The sequence below is a fragment of the Carcharhinus amblyrhynchos genome, unplaced genomic scaffold, assembly GCF_965287045.1.
Source record: "Carcharhinus amblyrhynchos unplaced genomic scaffold, sCarAmb.v2.hapA chromosome_341, whole genome shotgun sequence".
In the NCBI taxonomy this organism is placed as follows: Eukaryota; Metazoa; Chordata; class Chondrichthyes; order Carcharhiniformes; family Carcharhinidae; genus Carcharhinus; species Carcharhinus amblyrhynchos.
Genome location: NW_027650081.1, coordinates 48006 through 72128, shown reverse-complemented (window position 1 = coordinate 72128; position 24123 = coordinate 48006). Strand labels below are relative to the sequence as shown.

The 24123-nt window shown below is 50.3% G+C and overlaps 1 protein-coding gene across 1 annotated transcript in view; it reads right to left on the bottom strand.

The window, feature by feature from the left end:
- LOC145339202 (cytospin-B-like) overlaps positions 1-24123 on the bottom strand; it is a 71164-nt gene that overhangs the window by 31663 nt on the left and 15378 nt on the right. Inside the window, exons 2-3 of the mRNA XM_080183591.1 lie at positions 22799-22972; positions 2438-2573 (exon numbers count right to left, since the gene is read on the bottom strand). Coding sequence (XP_080039717.1) covers positions 2438-2573; positions 22799-22948 — 286 coding nt within the window. The 5' untranslated portion in view covers positions 22949-22972. The remainder of the gene's footprint in view (positions 1-2437; positions 2574-22798; positions 22973-24123) is intronic.

The following is a 24123-nucleotide window of genomic DNA, read 5'->3' as shown; positions in this document are numbered from 1 at the left end:
GTAAACACAGTGAGAAGTCTCACAACGCCAGGTTAAAGTCCAACAGGTTTATTTGGTAGCAAACGTCACTAGCTTTCGGAGCACTGCCCCTTCATCAGGAGACTCACCTGATGAAGGGGCAGCGCTCCAAAAGCTTGTGGCTTGTGCTACCAAATAAACCTGTTGGACTTTAACCTGGTGTTTTGAGACTTCTTACTATGTCTTGGATATTCAGAGGCTTTTTCCCCAGGGTGAAAGTGTCAATTACAAGAGGGCACAGGTTCAAGGTGAGAGGAGGAAATTTTAACAGAGATGTACAGGGGATATTTTTCACACAGAGAGTGGTGGGCACCTGGAGCGTGCTGCCAGAGGATGTGGTGGAAGCAGACACATTAACAACATTTAAATACATCTGGAAGGGCCCATAGTTAAGGAGAGAATAGAGGGATAATGACCAAGTAGGGGCAGAAGGTTTTTTTTAAGTTTAACTGGGGCATCATGATTGGCACAGGCTTGGAGGGCCAAAGGGCCTTTTCCTGTACTGTACTTTGCTCTTAGCAAGACTGCTGTCCATAGAAAGACTGATGCTGATAGAAAGAGTGCATTCTATATGGGGCAGCATAGAGGCACAGTGGTTAGCACTATTTCCTCATAGGAACCTCGGTTTGATTCCCAGCTTGGGTCACTATCTGTCTAGAGGCTGCATGTTCTCCCCGTGTCTGCGTGGGTTTCCTCCAGGTGCTCAGATTTCCTCCTACAGTCTGAAAGAAGTGTTGGTTAGCTCCATCAGCCATGCTAAATTCTCCCTCGGTGTACCCAAACAGGCGCCAGAGTGCGGCGACTAGGGGATTTTCACAGTAACTTCATTGCAGTGTTAATGTAAGCCTACTTGTGACACTCATAAACTTTAAACTTAAAAGAAAGTAAGTCTGCTGTTTATAGAAACACTCTGGGGAGGAGGGTCACTGGCTTGGGGCAGGGGGTGGGTGGAGGGTGCTGGTGGGTGTCATTGGTGCTGGGAGAGGGAGGGTCACAAGCTCCAGGGGTGGGGTTTACGCCCCTGGGAGGAGGGGCACAGGATTGGACAGGGCGAACTGTTACTATTTATTTTAAATAGATCTTGAATCTTTGGAATTGTGGATCATCAGTCACTGATTGAGCACAGAGATTGACAGGTTTTTGGTTTCTCTGGGAATGATATGGGGAGCACGAAGGAATGGGATTTGAGGCTAAAAATCAGCAGGGATCAGTCATCCCAAATCCGGAATCCTGTACTGCTCAATCTGGAATCCCACTCCCTGAAACCAGGATCTTGCTCCCGCAAAATGTGGAATGCCATTAGCCCAGTCCGAATCTCATTCCCCGCCATTGTGGAATGTCATTCCCCCCTAAACCAGTATCTCACTCTCCCTATATTGGAATACTTTTTTCACTAAACCAGTATCCGTTTCCAGCAGTTTGGAATCCTGTTATCCTAAACCGGAATTCTGTTACCTCAAACTGGAATCCCAATCCCTCAAACCAGATTCACATTCCCTCAAACCAGAATTCCATTTCTCCAAACCAGTTACCCCCCGTTCCCTTCAGTCTGGAACCACATTCCTCCAAACTGGAAGCAGATTCCCCCAAACTAGAATCCTGTACCCCCAAGCTGGAATGCCAGTTCCACAGTCCTCCCCCATTTATTGCAGAGAGATGCCATCAATGCGGGGCTTGAAGGGATGTGGGGAGAATCAGAATGTTGGATACCAAGTACCTGGAGCTCTGGTTTGTGCTTTTCTCAAACTCTGACTGTCTGCTCAAGAGCCTCGACCACGTCCTGCTCTGCTGCCACTTGAAGCCATTAAGTGGGTAAGTGCTGCCTCCTTGAAGGCCTCATCCCACAGCTGCTGCTATTAACCTCATGACCCAGGGCCAGGCGGGGGGGCTTGCCACGTGGGAGGACGATATGCGAACCGGTACAGAGTTGCTTGAATGCTTGATTGAGGAACCTGGCATAGGGAAGGGGGCTGGGCAATGAGAGCCTTCGCCTTGCTACTGAATCCCCTTCCACACTGCCCCCACCCTGTGATGTTACCGCCTCCTTCCTTCACTCAACTGTGTCTTGGGTCCCAGCGACTTTCCGAAGCTTTAGGTGGGTGTCGTACTGACAGCAACCGCCATGTCTTGGTGGCACTGCTATTCAATAGTGCTGCCTGCCTGTGACTGGCCAGCAGGTCTTGGTGGACAGGACCTTGATCCTGGGAAGACCTGTCTCTGTCCAGCTCAGTGTATGACTGACACATTAGGCCTTGGTTAAAATCAGTGATGTGGGACTCGTGCTGCTGGCAAGACCTCCAACATCTCCAGCCCAGTCACAGCTGGCAGGCAGTGCTGACTGTGTCTATAATGTATCAGCCAATAGCTCAACTATTCTCTGCATGCTGCAGGAAACTGCCCTGATCTGGTGATCCCCTACCTGAGATATTCTTTGCCTTGTCCTCAGTGAGCTCAGAGATGGTTCCCATGGTAACAGTCTTCTTCAGTCTCGATGAGCTTGAGGCCAGGCTGCCTCCAGCCTTTGGCAATAACTCCTCGCTGCTTCTGCTCTTCACCTGAGGGAAGAGACTGGAGATTACTGACTGAATGGTGATGGTCTCACTAAAACAGCTAGTACAATATCGTAATAAATTCACATTGTGTGAACCATCACACGCACACAAAGAAAGAACAAGGAACAGTATAGCACAGGAACAGGCCCATTGGCCCTTCGGTTCTGTGCTGATCATGATGCCCTAACTAAAGAAAAAAAACCTTCTGTCTTTATTTGGTCTGAACCCCTCTGTTCCCTCCCTATTCGTGTACTGATCCAGAAGCCTCCCATGCACGCACACACACATACATACACATGCGCACACACACACATACATACATATGTGCACACACATACAAACTCACTTACACACACACACATATGTGCACACGCATGCACACAAATACACATCCAAAATGTTCAGCTAACTCCAGCACTGTTGTTTGTGAGGAGTTCTAGGTTTCCACTCTGCACTGTGTGAAGTGATTTGATGAAGTGGCCTTCATAGCGAGGGGGATTGAATATAAAAGTAGGGAGGTCTTGCTGCAGCTGTATAGGGCATTGGTGAGGCCGCAGCTGGAGTACTGTGTGCAGTTTTGGGCGCCGCACCTGCGCAAGGATATTTTGGCCCTGGAGGGAGTGCAGAGGAGGTTTACTAGGCTGATACCGGAGTTGAGGGGATTGAGCTATGAGGAGAGGCTGAATAAACTAGGCTTGTACTCGTTAGAGTTTAGAAGAATGAGGGGAGATCTCATTGAGACGTATAAGATGATGAATGGGATGGATAGGATAGAGGTGGAGAGACTCTTCCCGCTCAGAAAGGACAGTAGGACTAGGGGGCACAGCCTCAAGATAAAGGGGAGGCGGTTTAGAACGGAGTTGAGGAGGAACTTCTTCACTCAAAGGGTGGTGAATCTCTGGAATTCTCTGCCCGTTGAAGTGGTGGAGGCTGCCTCGCTAAATATTTTTAAGAAGCGGGTTGATGGGTTCTTGATAAGAGAGGGGATTAAGGGTTATGGGGAGAGGGCGGGAAAGTGGAACTGAGCTACGACAGATCAGCCATGATCTTATTGAATGGCGGGGCAGGCTCGAAGGGCTAGATGGCCTACTCCTGCTCCTATTTCTTATGTTCTTATGATTTCTGAGTGATTGTGACTTGTTCTTCAGCTTTGCTTTCACTGAGCACTGATCTTTATTGTCCTGTTAACACATTCTGCTCTTGTCTTTATCCCAGTATTATCACTTTCTCTCGTCTTTCATAATGCCATTAACACTTCCTTTGCCTTGAGCCCTAAACATTATTGTGCAATCTCTAGCTCACACCGATCAATGATCTTCCATTTTGCTCCCCGCTCCCCCCACCCAGCAGTATAATATCTAAATAAATAAAAGCAAATCTCTGCGGCGGGGGGAGAGGAAGTGTTAACATTGCGACTCTATATGACTCTCTGAAAATGTTTCTCTTTCCAGATGTTGCCGGACACGCTGAGTGTTTCCACTGCTTTTTGTTTTTATTTCACATTTCCAGCATCCGCAGGGTTTTGCTTTAATCTTGCTTCTGAGTGGCCTGGCTCCAAATTGGAGGCTCAGCCCTCTTGTTCTAGACAAACCCTCACCAGAGGAAATAGTTTCTCTCTATCGACTTCATATCTGGGCAGCCTACATCCGAACTGTGCTGGGAGCAGTGATCACGTAAGCCACATAACTTGGGACATAGAGTAGATTTAAAATAAACAGAAGGCTGGGCTGGTTCTGGAGAGGGGAAACATTGGCTTACAAAGCAAAAGGAGGTGACGGCGTTGCAAGGCAGCTATTTAGGTAATGATACCCAGAATGTGACAGGAAAGGACAGCATGTACAAACAGAAAAAAAGCAGCAAATAGAGTCAAGGGGAAAAAAATGATAAAAAGGCTGCTTTGCAGCACCAGGGAGCCAGGTTCAATACCAGCCTTAGGTCTGTGTGGAATCTGCATCTTCTCCCCGTGTATGGATTTCCTCCGGGTGCTCCGATTTCACTCACACTCCAAAGAAGAGCAGGTTAGATGGATTGGCCATGCTAAATGTGTGGGATAACAGGTGAGGGCCTGAGTAATATACTTGGACAGAAAGTTGGTGCAGACCCGACGGGCTGAATGGCCTTCTTCTGCACTGTAGGGATTCGATGAAACAGGCAGTACCTGATTTGCTTATCAACATCCTGTCGATGTCAGCATCCCTGACTCGGGCAAGTATGAGTCCAATGCACCATTCCCCTGATGACCCATCTCAAGTGAGTCTACACACCCTTCATACCCCCAAAAACTGACCCCATCTCATTTCTCTTCCAGGACTTCCATCAGATGAGGTCGGCCCATCCAGGGTCATAGGTCCCACCCAAGCCCTCAGAGCATCCCAGAGTTCAGCCCCAGGGAGGACACTGAATTCTCAGCACTGCTTTCACCAGCACCAGCACAGAGACACTCATCTCATGGGAAATGTTAGCAATCTGCCTTCTTGGGTGCTCTCTGCTGAGTCTGGCTTCCCGGGAACTCTCTGCTGAGTCTGGCTTCCCGGGTGCTCTCTGCTGAGTCTGGCTTCCCGGGTGCTCTCTGCTGACTCTGGCTTCCCGGGTGCTCTCTGCTGAGTCTGGCTTCCTGGGTGCTCTCTGCTGAGTCTGGCTTCCCGGGTGCTCTCTGCTGAATCTGGCTTCCCGGGAACTCTCTGCTGAGTCTGGCTTCCCGGGAACTCTCCGCTGAGTCTGGCTTCCCGGGTGCTCTCTGCTGAGTCTGGCTTCCCGGGAACTCTCCGCTGAGTCTGGCTTCCCGGGTGCTCTCTGCTGAATCTGGCTTCCCGGGAACTCTCTGCTGAGTCTGGCTTCCCGGGAACTCTCCGCTGAGTCTGGCTTCCCGGGTGCTCTCTGCTGAGTCTGGCTTCCCGGGTGCTCTCTGCTGAGTCTGGCTTCCCGGGTGCTCTCTGCTGAGTCTGGCTTCCCGGGTGCTCTCTGCTGAGTCTGGCTTCCCGGGTGCTCTCTGCTGAGTCTGGCTTCCCGGGTGCTCTCTGCTGAGTCTGGCTTCCCGGGTGCTCTCTGCTGAATCTGGCTTCCCGGGTGCTCTCTGCTGAGTCTGGCTTCCCGGGTGCTCTCTGCTGAATCTGGCTTCCCGGGTGCTCTCTGCTGAATCTGGCTTCCCGGGAACTCTCCGCTGAGTCTGGCTTCCCGGGTGCTCTCTGCTGAATCTGGCTTCCCGGGTGCTCTCTGCTGAATCTGGCTTCCCGGGTGCTCTCTGCTGAATCTGGCTTCCCGGGTGCTCTCTGCTGAGTCTGGCTTCCCGGGTGCTCTCTGCTGAGTCTGGCTTCCCGGGAACTCTCCGCTGAGTCTGGCTTCCCGGGTGCTCTCTGCTGAGTCTGGCTTCCCGGGAACTCTCTGCTGAATCTGGCTTCCCGGGTGCTCTCTGCTGAGTCTGGCTTCCCGGGTGCTCTCTGCTGAGTCTGGCTTCCCGGGTGCTCTCTGCTGAGTCTGGCTTCCCGGGTGCTCTCTGCTGAGTCTGGCTTCCTGGGTGCTCTCTGCTGAATCTGGCTTCCCGGGAACTCTCTGCTGAATCTGGCTTCCCGGGAACTCTCTGCTGAATCTGGCTTCCCGGGTGCTCTCTGCTGAATCTGGCTTCCCGGGTGTTCTTTGCTGAGTCTGGCTTCTGGGCCACTCTCTGGTAAGCACTACACAGCTGCTGCTGCAAATCAGGTGGAGATAGGTGCCCAGTGAGCCAGCATTCAGAGGACTGCTCCCAGGGACCAGCTGCCGCAAGGCACATGTTGATCCTCTGGAAGAACTACAGGAGAGATTGCCAGCAAAATCCAGCAGTTGCAAGGCCATCTGAAGGGGTCGGAAGCCTTGTCCTGCCACAATGGTGCCGCAATGTGTGTTACGCAGGCCAATGCTGCAAGGATGACAACTGCAGTGGAAAGCCTGGGGCAAGACAACCAAGCCATGTCTGATGATGTCCAAGGTTTGGCTCATTCTATGATGCCCATGGCCGAGACCCACGACAGCAGATCCCAGTCACACATGGACATGATTCAGAAGAAGAGGGACACTGCTGAAGTATTCCAGAGCTCGACCCAGTCTATGGCTGAGGGCATTGTCAACATGGCTCAGACAATGACAGGCCTCCAGAACTGGCATCTCCAGATGACACTGAGGCATCTGGAGCTCACTCCAACAGCAAGAGGCCTAGAAACATTAAGAAATTGTAGGAGCATTGAGTTGGCACGGGTGCAGTATACCAGCGTGAGTTAGGGAGAAGAGGGCACAAAATGTCCCTCTAAAATGTCACCAGTAAATCATTGTTACAATCCACAAAGAGTTGATTCTCACTGTGCACAGTAACCTTTAGTACTGGGGATGGGGAATGGGCTTGGAGGTGGATTTTGTCTCCAACCTGGATCTCTGTTCTTCCCACAGGCCTGAGAGCCTGAGCCTCAAGTGGGAGGCCAGGAGAGCCAGAGGTTAACATTCTGGGTTGACAGCCTCTCTCCCTTCCCATCACCAACCTACCCATCCCCTGACTGTAGTCCAGATGAAAGTAGCCACATTGCACACTCAGGAATGAACCGGGAGGTCAATGGGATGCCATGATAAAGACAGGAGTCAGGCATACTGTGACAACTTTTTTTATCCATTCGTGGGGCATGGGTCATCGCTGACTGGCCAGCATTTATTGCCCATCCCTAGTTGTCCTTATTCAGTCAACCACACCTCTGTGGATCTGGAGTCACCTGTAGGCCAGACCAGGTAAGGACATTAGTGAACAAGATGAGTTTTTCCGACAATTAAGAACATAACATAAGAACATAAGAAATAGGAGCAGGAGTAGGCCATCTAGCCCTTCGAGCCTGCCCCGCCATTCAATAAGATCATGGCTGATCTGTCGTGGCTCAGTTCCACTTTCCCGCCCTCTCCCCATAACCCTTAATCCCCTCTCTTATCAAAAACCCATCAACCCGCGTCTTAAAAATATTTAGCGAGGCAGCCTCCACCACTTCAACGGGCAGAGAATTCCAGAGATTCACCACCCTTTGAGTGAAGAAGTTCCTCCTCAACTCCGTTCTAAACCGCCCCCCCTTTATCTTGAGGCTGTGCCCCCTAGTCCTACTGTCCTTTCTGAGCGGGAAGAGTCTCTCCACCTCTATCCTATCCAGCCCATTCATCATCTTATATGTCTCAATGAGATCTCCCCTCATTCTTCTAAACTCTAACGAGTACAAGCCTAGTTTATTCAGCCTCTCCTCATAGCTCAACCCCCTCAACTCCGGTATCAGCCTAGTAAACCTCCTCTGCACTCCCTCCAAGACCAAAATATCTTTGCGCAGGTGCGGCGCCCAAAACTGCACACAGTACTCCAGCTGCGGCCTCACCAATGCCCTATACAGCTGCAGCAAGACCTCCCTACTTTTATATTCAATCCCCCTCGCTATGAAGGCCAGCATCCCATTCGCCTTCCTGACCACCTGCTGCACCTGCAAGCTGGGTTTTTGCGACTCATGCACAAGGACCCCGAGGTCCCTCTGCACCGTCGCCTGCTGCAGTTTTTCGCCACGTAAGTAATAGTCCTTCCTACCATTATTCCTACCAAAGTGGACCACCTCACACTTGCCAACATTAAATTCCATTTGCCATTTCCTGGCCCATTCGCCCAGCCTATCTAGATCCTTCTGTAGACTCTCCACACCCTCCGCACAATTTGCCGTTGCACCAATCTTGGTGTCATCAGCAAATTTCGACACCCTACACTCGGTTCCCTCCTCCAGATCATCTATATAAATGGTAAATAGCTGAGGCCCCAGCACCGACCCCTGGGGCACTCCACTAGTCACCATCCGCCAATCCGAATAGCACCCATTGACCCCCACTCTCTGCCTCCTATTTGACAGCCAATCCTCTATCCACGCTAACACCCTACCCCCAACTCCATGTCCCTCGACCTTCTGCAATAACCTCTTGTGAGGTACTTTGTCAAACGCCTTCTGAAAATCCAGAAAGACCACATCCACCGGCTCTCCTCTATCCACCGCCCTAGACACATCCTCATAGAACTCCAGTAAATTTGTCAGACACGACTTCCCTTTAATGAAACCGTGCTGCGTCTATTCTATCAAGCAATTCCCTTCAAGATGCCTCGCAATTTCCTCCTTAATGACGGATTCTAACATTTTACCTACCACAGACGTTAAACTAACCGGCCTATAATTCCCCGCCTTTTGCCTGGCACCCTTCTTAAACAACGGCGTAACATTAGCCGTTTTCCAATCTTCCGGCACTTCCCCGGAATCCAGCGACGTCTGGAAAATAACCACCAAGGCATCCACTATCACCTCCGCCATTTCTTTCAGAACCCTCGGATGCATTCCATCCGGTCCTGGGGACTTGTCCACAATCAGCCCCTCCAGTCTGTCGAGCACCGCCTCTCTAGTAACAGTAATGTCATTAAGACCCTCCAGTCCTCCCACCTTTCCATCACTAACACCTGGCAAATTATTCACGTCCTCCTCCGTGAAGACAGAAACAAAAAAGTTATTCAATACCTTAGCCATATCCCCATCCCCTACCACTAGGTCCCCTTTCTCATCCTCTAAAGGACCAACGTTCACCCTAGCCAGCCTCTTCCTTTTTATATATTTATAAAAACTCTTGCTATCCTTTTTTATATTAAGTGCTAGCCCAGCTTCATAGTTTCTCCTACCCTTCTTTATCAACTTCTTTGTCAATCTTTGTTGACATTTAAACCTCTCCCAATCCTCTTCTCGCCCACTACTCTTAGCTACTCTAAATTCCTCCGCTTTTAATTTAATACTTTGACAATGGTTTCACGGTCGTCAGCAGATTCTTAATTCCAGATTTTTTTTATTGAATTCAAGTTCCACAATCTGATATGTCTACTACTGTCTCTACAGATAAAACATGTCCTTCTTTGGAGACCACAAACTAGACAATCTCAAAGAGGATCTCCTAATGACTCATCAAATTCACAAAGTCGTGCCAGCCTTTTTAAGATTGCTACAAACTGAGAAATGCCTTTGCCTCCCACTTGATTCCTTCAGTGGAACCTAAACCATGATGATCAGTGGCTTTGAAGAGTAATGCTCTTCAAGAATCTTTGTCAAGTCATTGTATGTCTTGGATCCTGACTTTGCTAGATAAACCAAGCTCAGAGCAAATTGTAGGTTTTACTTCGTATTGTACTGAGAAAAACTGGTAACAGCAACTCATCTAGAATTTTATACACTTGTACAAAGTACTGAAAATGCTCTGAATGGGAACTCCACGATTCATTTCCTTCACTAAAAGGCCCCATGACTCCTAATTGACCCACTGTTACTCTTGCAGGCACTATTGAACGAAGTCTGCTCAGTATGCTATTTATTGTCAGCCCATTACTCCTTTTTTAACCTGGAGGCTGTTGCCCTGAAATATATTCTTTATTTCCCATAGAACCATAGAACATTACAGCCCAGAAACAGCTCCTTTTGGCCCTTCTTGGTTGTGCCGAACCATTTTTCTATCTAGTCCCACTGACCTGCACCCGGACCATATCCCTCCACACCCCTCTTATCCATGTACTAGTCCAAGTTTTTCTTAAATGTTAAAAGTGAGCCTGCATTTACCAGTTCATCTGGCAGCTCATTCCACACTCCCACCACTCTCTGTGTGAAGAAGTGCCCCCCAATATTCCCTTTAAACTTTTCTCCTTTCACCCTTAACCCATGCCCTCTGGTATTTTTTCTCCCCTAGCCTCAGTGGAAAAAGCCTGCTTGCATTCACTCTATCTATACCCATCAAAATCTTATACATCTCTACCAAATCTCCCCTTATTCTTCTATGCCCCAGGGAATAAAGTCCTAATCTATTCAATCTCTCTCTGTAACTCAGTTTCTCAAGTCCCGGCAACATCCTTGTGAATCTTCTCTGCACTCTTTCAACCTTATTTACATCCTTCCTGTAACTAGGTGACCAAAACTGCACACAATACTCTAAATTCAGCTGCATCAATGTCTTATACAACCTCACCATAACATTCCAACTCTTATACACAATACTTCGATTTATAAAGGCCAATGTTCCAAAAGCACACTTTACGACCCTATCTACCTGTGACGAAACTTTTAAGGAATTATGTATCTGTATTTCCAAATCTCTCTGTTCTACTACACTCTTCAGTATCCTACCATTTACCTAGTATGATCTACCTTGGTTTGTCCTTCCAAAGTGCAATATTGCCTGTCTGCATTAAATTCCATCTGCCATTTTTCAGCCCATTTTTCTAGCTGGTCTAAATCCCTCTGCAAGCTTTGAAAACCTTCCTCACTGTCCACTATGCCTCCAGTCTTTGTAACATCAGCAAATTTGTTGATCCAATTTACCGTATTATCATCCAGGTCATTGATATAGATGACAAACAATAATGGACCAAGCACTGATCCCTGTGGCACACCATTAGTCACAGGCCTCCACTCAGAGAAGCAATCCTCCACCACCACTCACTGGCTTCTTCCAATGAGCCAATATCTAACCCAATTTACTAGCTCTCCACATATATCTAGTGACTGAATCTAACTAACCTCCCAGGCCTTACTGAAGTCCATGTGGCCAACATCAACTGCTTTCCCTTCATCCACTTTCCTGTGACCTCCTTGAAAAACTCTAATAGATTGGTCAAACATGACCTACCATGCACAAAGCCATGTTGACTGTCCCTAATAAGTCCCTGTCTATCCAAGTATTTGTAGATCCTATCCCTTATCACACCTTCCAATAACTTACCTACACTGACATCAAACTCACCGGCCTATAATTTCCCAGATTACTTTTTGAGCCTTTTTTAAACAATGGAACATGAGCTATCCTCCAATCATCCAGCACCTCACCCATGGATACTACATTTTAAATATATCTGCCAGGGCCCCTGCAATTTCAACGCTAATCTCCTTCAAGGTCCGAGGGAAGACCTTGTCCGGTCCTGGGGATTTATCTAGTCTGATTTGCCTCAAGACAGCAAGCATCTCCTCCCCTTTAATCTGGAAAGGTTCCATGACCTCCCTGCATGTTTGCCTTATTTCCATAGGCTCCATGCCAGTTTCCTTAGTAAACACGGATGCAAAAAACCCATTTAATATCTCCCCCATTTCTTTTGTTTCCATATATAGCCGACCACTCTGATCTTCAAGAGGACCAATTTTATCCCTTACTATCCTTTTGCTCTTAATATACCTGTAGAAGCTCTTAGGATTATCCTTGACTGCCAAAGCAACCTCATGTCTTCTTTTAACCCTCCTGATATCCTCCTTAAGTATCTTCTTGCACTTTATATACTCCTCAAGCATCTTATTTGTTCTCTGTTGCCTATACATGTCACATATCTCTCTCTCCTTCTTTATCAGATGTGCAATATCCCTCCAGAACCAAGGTTCCTTATTCCTATTCACTTTGCCTTTAATCCTGACAGGAACATACAAACTCTGCACTCTCAAAATTTCTCCTTTGAAGGCCTCCCACTTACCAATCACATCCTTACCAGAGAACAGCTTGCCCCAATCCATCCTTTTTAGATCATTTCTCATTTCTTCAAATTTGGCCTTTTTCCAGTTCAGAACCTCAACCCGAGGACCAGATCTATCTTTATCCATGATCAAGTTGAAACTAACGGCGTTATGATCACTGGAATCAAAGTGTTCCCCTACACACACTTCCGTCACTTGCCCTAACTCATTTCCTAACAGGAATGACCCCATTTCAAATGACCCCAGCTGCACTCAAAGCATCCGTCCCAGATACTTCCTGGAATCTCGCCTATCTCTGTTCAGAAATAAAACTCTCTTTTAAAACCATGCATAGAGTGTTTTTTTCTTACTTATCTTCTTGTTGCAGAGGTGAGTTTATAAAGATGTACAGAATGTAAAGGAAATGCTAGAAGGACAAAACATTGTGTGATCCCTTTAAAAACTGGTTTGGTTTCAGTACTTGGAGGTTTAAAATACAAAATATACACACAGAATCCCAGTCCGAAACATTTGTATCCAAAGCGATGCAGCGGGCTTGCCTTGGTAACAGACTTCAGGCATTTGAATGTTTGAATTTTGCCCAATCAATTTAAAGCAAGCACTCAGCTGCCAAGAACCTATAAGATTTGAATTTGATGATGTTGAAAAAAAAAGACCAATCTGTTGTAGGAAAATTGACAGATCATCTCAGGTATAAAAACAAGTGCAAAAACGAAAACAGTCAGTTAGCCACTGACACCTCTCAAATCGAGAGGTGAGAGCAGCTCTCCACTCTGCCTTCCAACCACCGAAAGGTACCAAATTTAAAAGAACTCACAGGCAGACGGAATCTACAGGAGAACTCCAATAGTTTCCGAAAGCCACATAAACCTGGTTGTATTTTTTGAGAGTGACAGAATTCTATTATTATGTTTTTGGTTAATGAACGAGTATGGTGTTTTAGTTGAACAGCATTCCAGTAGAATCCTACTGTGTTCCGTGTGTTATTTGTTTAGTTAAAATTCCCACTTAGTTAAATAAATAAATTAAGCGATCATTTTAAAGTGAGGGTCGGGAATTTCTTTAGTCATCCACTAAACGTTACTGAAGGACAGTTCACACATTCCCACATACTTTGAACACATTACGAGGTGAGAGATTCCTCTTTGGGGGATTCGTTGTTATGTTGTGACATTCCTCACACTGGCACTTCAGTCTTTAATCCCATCACTACTTCTCCCCAGCTTCTAATGTTTGAAGTATGAGGGCCCACTAACTGAAAGTAAAACAGCAGCCTGCAACCTAATGGCATCACCAACAAATCATGCAATCAGCTCTGATGGTAACCTGCAACAATAGATAACGGTGGTCATGTGTGGGGTGAGGCACAGTGTGTAGGAGAGGGTAGCGTGTGGGAGTGCTACAGTGCATAGGGAGAAGTGCAGGGCATAGGGAGAGGCGCATTGTCAAAGAGTGGTGCAATGCAAGGAGAGAGGGGCAGTGTCTGGGAGAGGGGCAGTGTGTGGGAGAGGAGCAGCGTGTGGGAGAGGGGCAGTGTGTGGGAGAGGGGCAGTGTGTGGGAGAGGTGCAGTGTGTGTGAGAGGTGCAGAGTGAGGGACAGGGGCAGTGTGTGGAAGAGGTGCAGAGTATGGGAGAGGTGCAGTGTGTGGGAGAGGTGCAGCGCGTAGGGAGACGAGCAGCGTGTGGGAGAGGTGCAGTGTGTAGGGAGAGGTGCAGTGTGTGGGAGAGGTGCAGTGTGTGGGGAGGTGTAGTGTGTGTGAGAGGTGCAGCGTGTGGGAGAGGGGCAGTGTGTGGGAGAGGTGCAGTGTGTGGGAGAGGGGCAGTGTGTGGAGAGGTGGAGAGGTGCAGTGAGTGGGAGAGGTGCAGTGTGTGGGAGAGGTGCAGTGTGAGAGGTGCAATGTGTGGGAGAGGTGCAGTGTGTGGGAGAGGGGCAGTGTGTGGAGAGGTGGAGAGGTGCAGTGAGTGGGAGAGGTGCAGTGTGGGGAGAGGAGCAGTGTGTGGGAGAGGTGCAGTGTGTGGGGAGAGGGGCAGTGTTGAGGGAGAGGTGCAGTGTGAGGAAGAGGTGCAGTGTGTGGGAGAGGTGCAGTGTGTGGGAGAGGTGCAGTGTGTGGGAGAGGTGCAGTGTGTGGGAGAGGTGCAGTGTGTGGGAGAGGGCAGTGTGAGGAAGAGGTGCAGTGTGTGGGAGAGGGGCAGTGTGTGGGAGAGGTGCAGTGTGTGGGAGAGGGGCAGTGTGTGGAGAGGTGCAGTGTGTGGGGGAGGTGCAGTGTGAGGGAGAGGTGCAGTGTGTGGGAGAGGTGCAGTGTGTGGGAGAGGTGCAGTGTGTGGGAGAGGGGCAGTGTGTGGGAGAGGGGCAGTGTGTGGGAGAGGGGCAGTGTGTGGGAGAGGGGCAGTGTGTGGGAGAGGTGCAGTGTGTGGAGAGGTGCAGTGTGTGGAGAGGTGCAGTGTGTGGGAGAGGGGCAGTGTGTGGGAGAGGTGCAGTGTGTGGGAGAGGGGCAGTGTGTGGAGAGGTGCAGTGTGTGGGGGAGGTGCAGTGTGTGGGAGAGGTGCAGTGTGTGGGAGAGGTGCAGTGTGTGGAGAGGTGCAGTGTGTGGGGAGGTGCAGTGTGTGGGAGAGGTGCAGTGTGTGGGAGAGGGGCAGTGTGTGGGAGAGGGGCAGTGTGTGGGAGAGGGGCAGTGTGTGGAGAGGTGCAGTGTGTGGGAGAGGTGCAGTGTGTGGGAGAGGGGCAGTGTGTGGGAGAGGGGCAGTGTGTGGAGAGGTGGTGTGTGGAGAGGTGCAGTGTGTGGGAGAGGGGCAGTGTGTGGGAGAGGGGCAGTGTGTGGGAGAGGGGCAGTGTGTAGAGAGGTGCAGTGTGTGGGAGAGGTGCAGTGTGTGGGAGAGGTGCAGTGTGTGGGAGAGGGGCAGTGTGTGGGAGAGGTGCAGTGTGTGGGAGAGGTGCAGTGTGTGGAGAGGTGCAGTGTGTGGTAGAGGTGCAGTGTGTGGGAGAGGGGCAGTGTGTGGGAGAGGGGCAGTGTGTGGGAGAGGAGCAGTGTGTGGTAGAGGTGCAGTGTGTGGGAGAGGTGCAGTGTGTGGGAGAGGTGCAGTGTGTGGGAGAGGAGCAGTGTGTGGGAGAGGTGCAGTGTGTGGGAGAGGAGCAGTGTGTGGGAGAGGTGCAGTGTGTGGGAGAGGGGCAGTGTGTGGAGAGGTGCAGTGTGGGAGAGGGGCAGTGTGTGGAGAGGTGCAGTGTGTGGAGAGGTGCAGTGTGTGGGAGAGGGGCAGTGTGTGGAGAGGTGCTGTGTGGGAGAGGTGCAGTGTGTGGAGAGGTGCAGTGTGTGGAGAGGTGCAGTGTGTGGAGAGGGGCAGTGTGTGGGAGAGGGGCAGTGTGTGGATAGGGGCAGTGTGTGGAGAGGTGCAGTGTGTGGGAGAGGTGCAGTGTGTGGAGAGGTGCAGTGTGTGGGAGAGGTGCAGTGTGTGGAGAGGTGCAGTGTGTGGGAGAGGTGCAGTGTGTGGGAGAGGGGCAGTGTGTGGGAGAGGGGCAGTGTGTGGAGAGGTGCAGTGTGTGGAGAGGTGCAGTGTGTGGAGAGGTGCAGTGTGTGGGAGAGGGGCAGTGTGTGGAGAGGTGCAGTGTGTGGAGAGGTGCAGTGTGTGGGAGAGGTGCAGTGTGAGGGAGAGGTGCAGTGTGTGGAGAGGTGCAGTGTGTGGGAGAGGTGCAGTGTGTGGAGAGGGGCAGTGTGTGGGAGAGGTGCAGTGTGTGGGAGAAGTGCAGTGTGTGGGAGAGGTGCAGTGTGTGGAGAGGTGCAGTGTGTGGGAGAGGTGCAGTGTGAGGGAGAGGTGCAGTGTGTGGAGAGGTGCAGTGTGTGGGAGAGGTGCAGTGTGTGGGAGAGGTGCAGTGTGTGGAGAGGTGCAGTGTGTGGAGAGGTGCAGTGTGTGGAGAGGTGCAGTGTGTGGGGAGGTGCAGTGTGTGGAGAGGTGCAGTGTGTGGGAGAGGTGCAGTGTGTGGGAGAGGTGTGGCATGGCAGTGGCATTTCACTTTTAACATGCATTATTTACCCATGAGGATATGCTACACTGTCTGCCTGTGTTTCAGTTTACATTTTTTTCCCAGAAATGGATGTTAATTAAACATTGATTTTTAAAATATATTCTGTAGTGTGACCATCGAATCTGCAGTGAGGCCCATCGAGCCTGCACCGACAACAATCTCACCCATGTGTGTCCTATCCCAGTAACCCCACATATTTACCCTCCTAACCCTCCTGACATTTACAGGCAATTTTTCATCGTCAATCAACCTAACTGGCACATCTTTGGACTGTGGGAGGAAACCGGAGTACCTGGAAGAAACCCATGCAGAGATGGGGAGAACGTGCAGACTCCACATAGACGGTCACCTGAGGCCAGAATTGACCCCTGGTCTCTGGCGCTGTGAGGCAGCATTGCTAACCACTGTGCCGTCCAAACAGATGCTAATTAATAATTGCATATTTTTGCATTTTATTGTTTAATTACATAAACTTTGTGGATGAAAACAGAGAATATGTTTTGTGGTTATCATAGCTGTAACTCAGGGAATTCTGTATGTGGAGTGTCATCCATTTTGGGTTTGAGATATTAAAGCAGAGTATTTGGATTTGAGTCTGCATGTACACAAACCATTACAATCTCAGGAAATCAAATGTAATCAAAAAGTCAAATGGAATGTTGGCCTTTCTCTCAAGGGGGCTGGAACACTGAGAGCGGGAAGTAATGCTTCAGTTGTACACAGCTTTGGTTGGAGCCCTTTGGGTGAGCAGCCAGCTTGCCTCTCTGGGATGATACATTTGCCTCCAAGGGGGTATAGGACAGATTAGCAGAATGATCCCTGGTCTAAATTCTGAGAACAGGTTAAATAAACTAGCTTTGTATTCTCTTTAGAATTAAGGGGTGATCTCACTGAGGTGTTTAAGATGATTAAAGGAGTTGATATGGTCCATAAAATGTAGGAGCAGATGTAGGCCATTCGGCCCACTGAGTCTGCTCTGCCATTCAAGGAGACAATAATGCATCTGATACAATAATCCTCAACTCCACTTTATCACCATAACAAAGATTTCATCGTTTTTTTATATGGTTGTGATTTCAGATCATTGTGTGCTTAACAACCTTGATCTGCTATTTTTGGGCCGTATAAAGGCAAACCTTTGTTAGCTGCCAGCCGATTGCAAAGGTGATTGCTGATCTGACCTGCACATTCCTACGATATAAAGTAGCATCATTCAGAGCACCATGCTCATGCTGATACATTATCATGCTTAACTTTACCTAGTGAGCTGATACCACCAACTCGTTTTGCCAATATTCTTTATTATTCACCGGTAGATCATTTACCCGTGATAGCTTCTCAGGTTCAGAGACATTCCAGAAATGATCCAGTGATGGGGAAGGTGGTGGATTTGGTAGGGAAAGGAATAATAGCTGGAACACTTTGTCCACATTATGATTTGAAACTATAATGTGTCAATATTGCTTAAGTTGATTGTCCAAGATGGGTGTCTACTGTTGGGAACTCGAGTGATCATTCCTCCTGGTCTGCGACAACTACATGAAAGACATCCTGGTATAGTCCGGGTGAGGGAATTAACTTGTGGTTATTTTTGGTGGCTGGGTCTGGATGCTCAGATTGAAGGAAAAGTGGGAGTGTGTCAATCCATGCACAAATAAGAAATACACCATCGTTGTCTCCTTTAAACCCTTTGGAGGGGCCGAAAATGCCATGGCAACAGGTTGATTTACTTGGTCCATTTGAGGTTTACACCTCAGCTGGTTGGACAGTTGATTAGTGATGCCAACAGCAGGGGTCCAATTCCTGTATCGGCTGAAGTTATTCATGAAGGTTCCATCTTTTCAATCTTGTCCCTCGTCTGAGGTGTGGTGATCCACAGATTAAACCACCAACAGTCAGCTCTCCCTCTCAAAGGGGAAAGCAGTCTTTGATCATCTGAGACTATGGCAACATGACCATTCCTTTTACATGTTCTCAGTTCTCATTGATTAGTTATAATAGAAGATTAGTTGTCTGATAGGAGGCAGAGAGTTGGTATCAATGGGTGCTATTCTGATTGGCGGTTGGTGACTAGTGGAGTGCCGCAGGGATCGGTGCTGGGGCCTCAGCTATTTACCATTTATATAGATGATCTGGAGGAGGGGGCTGAGTGTAGGGTGTCGCAATTTGCTGATGACACGAAGATGAGTGGAAAAACAAATTGCACGGAGGGTGTGGAAAGTCTGCAGAGGGATCTGGATGGGCTGAGCTAGTGAGTGAGGACCTGGCAGATGGAGTACAATGTTAGCAAGTGTGAGGTTATCCACTTTGGCAGAAATAATAGTAGGAGGGATTACTATTTAAAGGGAGAAAAGCTGCAGCATGCTACGGTGCAGAGGGACCTGGGGGTCCTTGTGCACGAGTCGCAAAAACCCAGTCTGCAGGTGCAGCAGGCGATCAAGAAGGCGAATGGGATGCTGGCCTTTATAGCGAGGGGAATTGAATATAAAAGTAGGGAGGTCTTGTTGCAGCTGTACAGGGCACTGGTGAGGCCACAGCTGGAGTACTGTGTGCAGTTTTGGTCACCACACTTGCGCAAGGATATTTTGGCCTTGGAGGGAGTGCAGAGGAGGTTCACTAGGCTGATACCGGAGATGAGGGGGTTGGACTATGAAGAGAGACTAAATAGACTGGGTCTGTACTTGCTGGAGTTTAGAAGGATAAGGGGGGATCTTATAGAGACGTATAAGATAATGAAAGGGATGGATAGGGCAGAGGTAGAGAGATTCTTCCCGCTTAGAAATGATAGCAGGACTCGAGGGCACAGCCTCAAGATAAGCGGGGGGTGCAGTTTAGATCGGAGTTGAGGAGGAACTTCTTCACTCAAAGGGTGGTGAATCTCTGGAATTCTCTGTCCGTTGAAGTGGTGGAGGCTACCTCGCTAAGTATATTTAAGCCACGGGTAGATAGGTTTCTGATAGACAAGGGAATTAAGGGTTATGGGGAGAGAGCGGGAAAGTGGAACTGATCCACTTCAGATCAGCCATGATCTTATTGAATGGCGGGGCAGGCTCGAAGGGCTAGATGGCCTACTCCTGCTCCTATTTCTTATGTTCTTATGCACGCTCAAACGGCTAGAAGTTGTTATCATGAGATCTGTTACATCTGAACAAGCCACTGAAAAACTGATGAAATCTTTGTAAGATTTGGTAAACTGGAACAGATTGTTAGTGATAATAGTTCACAGTTTACTTCAGCAGGATTTAAGGAACATCTCAGAGTAAATGGTATTCAGTATATAAAATCCATATCTTATGACTAGAAACACTACTCCTATGACTACTCAAAGGTCACCTGCGTTACTTTCTTAAAGAGAAAGTTGAGAACTATGTTTGATTTGTTATTACCGTCAGAAGCTTCAGAAATAGTAGAACCACAATAACAATCTCAAGTTGTCAGATGAGAAGTGAGGGCAAAACAATAAAGAGATTGAGTGTTCGAGTGTAATTATACCACAAGTAAGAAATGGGAACCAGCCACAGTTATAGCAAAAACAGGTCCAATTTCTTACACAACTCAAACTAAGATGAACAAGTTCAGCGATGCCATGCTGAGCAATTCTCACCTCAAAATGATTTGCCAAATCATCTCCAGAAGTCCAATGTCTTCAGCTCCTATGATGTGAATACCATTGCGGAAGACTTAGCTAAATCTGGGTTGCCTGATAATTGTGCTTATGCTTCTATACCACATGAGAACAACACAGAATTACTTCCAAGAAAAGAAGATGCTCAGTTCAAAATCATACTTCCAGGGTCAGGGAAAGCCAAGTTCCAGAATGTCATATCCAACCAGAAAGGAAGAGACATCCTCCTGCCTGACTTCCTTATTGACTGTGTGTATTGATGAATGATGCACTGTACTGAGTCTAGAGTATTATTGATCCAGTGGAAAACATCATAATAATTTGCTGTCACGACCACAGAAGTAAAAGGGGAAGGCAGAAAAGGGAGGACATCGCTGCTCCTCTCCCACACACTGCCCCACTCCCACACGCTGCCCCTCTCCCCACACACTGCCCCACTCCCACACGCTGCCCCTCTCCCACACACTGCCCCACTCCCACACGCTGCCCCTCTCCCCACACACTGCCCCACTCCCACACGCTGCCCCTCTCCCCACACACTGCCCCACTCCCACACGCTGCCCCTCTCCCCACACACTGCCCCACTCCCACACGCTGCCCCTCTCCCCACACGCTGCCCCACTCCCACACGCTGCCCCTCTCCCACACACTGCCCCTCTCCCACACACTGCCCCACTCCCACACGCTGCCCCTCTCCCCACACACTGCCCCACTCCCACACGCTGCCCCTCTCCCACACACTGCCCCACTCCCACACACTGCCCCACTCCCACACGCTGCCCCTCTCCCACACACTGCCCCACTCCCATACGCTGCCCCTCTCCCACACACTGACCCACTCCCACACGCTGCCCCTCTCCCACACACTGTCCCACTCCCATACGCTGCCCCTCTCCCACACACTGCCCCACTCCCACACGCTGCCCCTCTCCCACACACTGCCCCACTCCCATACGCTGCCCCTCTCCCACACACTGCCCCACTCCCATACGCTGCCCCTCTCCCACACACTGCCCCTCTCCCACACACTGCCCCTCTCCCACACACTGCCCCACTCCCACACGCTGCCCCTCTCCCCACACACTGCCCCACTCCCACACACTGCCCCACTCCCACACACTGCCCCACTCCCACACACTGCCCCACTCCCACACACTGCCCCACTCCCACACGCTGCCCCTCTCCCACACACTGCCCCTCTCCCACACACTGCCCCACTCCCACACGCTGCCCCTCTCCCACACACTGCCCCACTCCCACACGCTGCCCCTCTCCCCACACACTGCCCCACTCCCACACGCTGCCCCTCTCCCACACACTGCCCCACTCCCACACGCTGCCCCTCTCCCCACACACTGCCCCACTCCCACACGCTGCCCCTCTCCCCACACACTGCCCCACTCCCACACACTGCCCCACTCCCACACGCTGCCCCTCTCCCACACGCTGCCCCTCTCCCACACGCTGCCCCTCTCCCACACGTTGCCCCACTCCCACACGCTGCCCCACTCCCACACGCTGCCCCACTCCCACACGCTGCCCCTCTCCCACACACTGCCCCACTCCCACACGCTGCCCCACTCCCACACGTTGCCCCACTCCCACACACTGCCCCACTCCCACACGTTGCCCCACTCCCCACACGCTGCCCCTCTCCCCATACGCTGCCCCACTCCCACACGCTGCCCCACTCCCACACGCTGCCCCTCTCCCCATACGCTGCCCCACTCCCACACGCTGCCCCACTCCCACACGTTGCCCCACTCCCACACACTGCCCCACTCCCACACGCTGCCCCACTCCCACACGCTGCCCCTCTCCAACACGCTGCCCCTCTCCCCATACGCTGCCCCACTCCCACACGCTGCCCCACTCCCACACGCTGCCCCACTCCCACACGCTGCCCCACTCCCACACGCTGCCCCACTGCCACACACTGCCCCTCTCCCCATACGCTGCCCCACTCCCACACACTGCCCCTCTCCCCATACGCTGCCCCACTGCCACACGCTGCCCCACTCCCACACGCTGCCCCACTCCCACACGCTGCCCCACTCCCACACGCTGCCCCTCTCCCACACACTGCCCCTCTCCCCATACGCTGCCCCACTCCCACACGCTGCCCCACTCCCACACGCTGCCCCTCTCCCCATACGCTGCCCCACTCCCACACGCTGCCCCTCTCCCCATACGCTGCCCCACTGCCACACGCTGCCCCACTCCCACACGCTGCCCCACTCCCACACACTGCCCCTCTCCCCATACGCTGCCCCACTCCCACACGCTGCCCCTCTCCCCATACGCTGCCCCACTGCCACACGCTGCCCCACTCCCACACGCTGCCCCACTCCCACACACTGCCCCTCTCCCCATACGCTGCCCCACTCCCACACGCTGCCCCACTCCCTCACGCTGCCCCACTCCCACACGCTGCCCCACTCCCACACGCTGCCCCACTCCCACACGCTGCCCCACTCCCACACACTGCCCCTCTCCCCATACGCTGCCCCTCTCCCCACACGCTGCCCCACTCCCACACGCTGCCCCACTCCCACACGCTGCCCCACTCCCACACGCTGCCCCACTCCCACACACTGCCCCTCTCCACATACGCTGCCCCACTCCCACACGCTGCCCCTCTCCCCATACGCTGCCCCACTCCCACACACTGCCCCTCTCCCCATACGCTGCCCCACTCCCACACGCTGCCCTTCTCCCCATACGCTGCCCCTCTCCCACACGCTGCCCCTCTCCCCACACACTGCCCCACTCCCACACACTGCCCCTCTCCCCACACACTGCCCCACTCCCAAACGCTGCCCCACTCCCCACACACTGCCCCACTCCCACACGCTGCCCCACTCCCACACGCTGCCCCACTCCCACACGCTGCCCCTCTCCCCACCCTCTTTGCCAGCCCGCACATCCTCTCCATTTTGCACTACAGGTGTCCTGAAGAATGGAGGAATTGCTGGACTGAAAAGTTCTTCAGATTGTACAAAGGAATATAGTACAGCTAATTGGTGGTTGTAAGCATGCATGGAGAAAGCCCATTGCATACTGCGCTGTGTCATACCTTGGTGAGCTGGGATTGTGTGCTGAAGGATAATGGGTGTTTGGAGGTTTTTGTTGTTGTTGATGTGAGACTGGAAGCCCGTGGCCGGTCCATGCTCCGACTCCCTTGCTTGTTCATTGGAGTCACAGGTTTATTCACTGCACTTCTCATTTCCGCTTTCTCAGATAAATGTGACTGAAAGAAAACAAAGAGGTAACCAACAAATTACAGCAGACAGCAGATGCTGAGAAGCCGAGAATTGGTGATTCATATCCTAACTCAAACCAAGATCTACACTGCCTTCTGGTTTGTCAGTGGTTCAGTTTAAAATTCTTATCATTCTTTTTAAACCTCCTCCTTTTATTTCTACTAGTTTCTCCAAAAGATCCCATCAGAATAAATGGCCAGAAAGTTCTGGTCATTGGGTGTGATTTTAATATTCAAATAGATTGGACAAAACAAATTGGCACATGGTGTGGAGGATAAGTTCATTCCAGATAGTTCCTTACAACAATTCCTTGTGAGAACAGGATATTCTCAACCTGGAATGTAGCATGAGACAGGATTAATTAATGATCCCTCAGTAAAGACACTGTAGGGAACAGTGATCATAATATGTATTAATTTCATATTTTGTTTGAGGGTGAGAAATTTGGGTCTGAAACTAGTGTCTTAAATTTAAATAGAGGCAACCATTAAAGTTGTATTTCATGCACTCTGGCCTATTCAACGTCCTCGATTTTAAAGACTTCATTGTTGATGGTCTGTCTTCATCCTTTGATTAGGCACTTAACAGCGTTCCAGACTCAACACTGAGTTCAACAATTTCAGAATGGAAACGCTTTCTCTCCATTTTGTTTCATTTTCATTGCATGTTTCCATCTTGCTTAACTCATTTTTGCTTCTGGACAGCAGATGTTCATTGCTCTTCTGGACACACTGCTTTTTCTCTTTCCTTGTCCCCTTAGCTGACTCTACCCCATCACTTTTTTTATCATTACATCCCTTCTGTCTTCCAGGCTAGTAGAGCTCTTGCCTTCCCATTCCACCCCCAACTCTAAACTGCTTAAAATTTATTACATTTTAAACTGTTCTCAGTTCTGATGTAAGGCAATTGACCTGAAGCATTAACTCTGTTTCTCTCCCCTACATGGAGTAGCTTAACTATCTTCACCTTCCCCTGACCTAACCCAAAGCTTTCATCTTACTCACACCAGAAGCATCAGGTCAGTGCAATTGTGAGCAATGATCTGTGCTCAGACCAAGGGCAGGATTTTCCAGTCCTACCAGCAATGCGCACTGCTGCGGGCAGAATGGGAACTTTTGGAGAGGGGCCAAAAGACAAC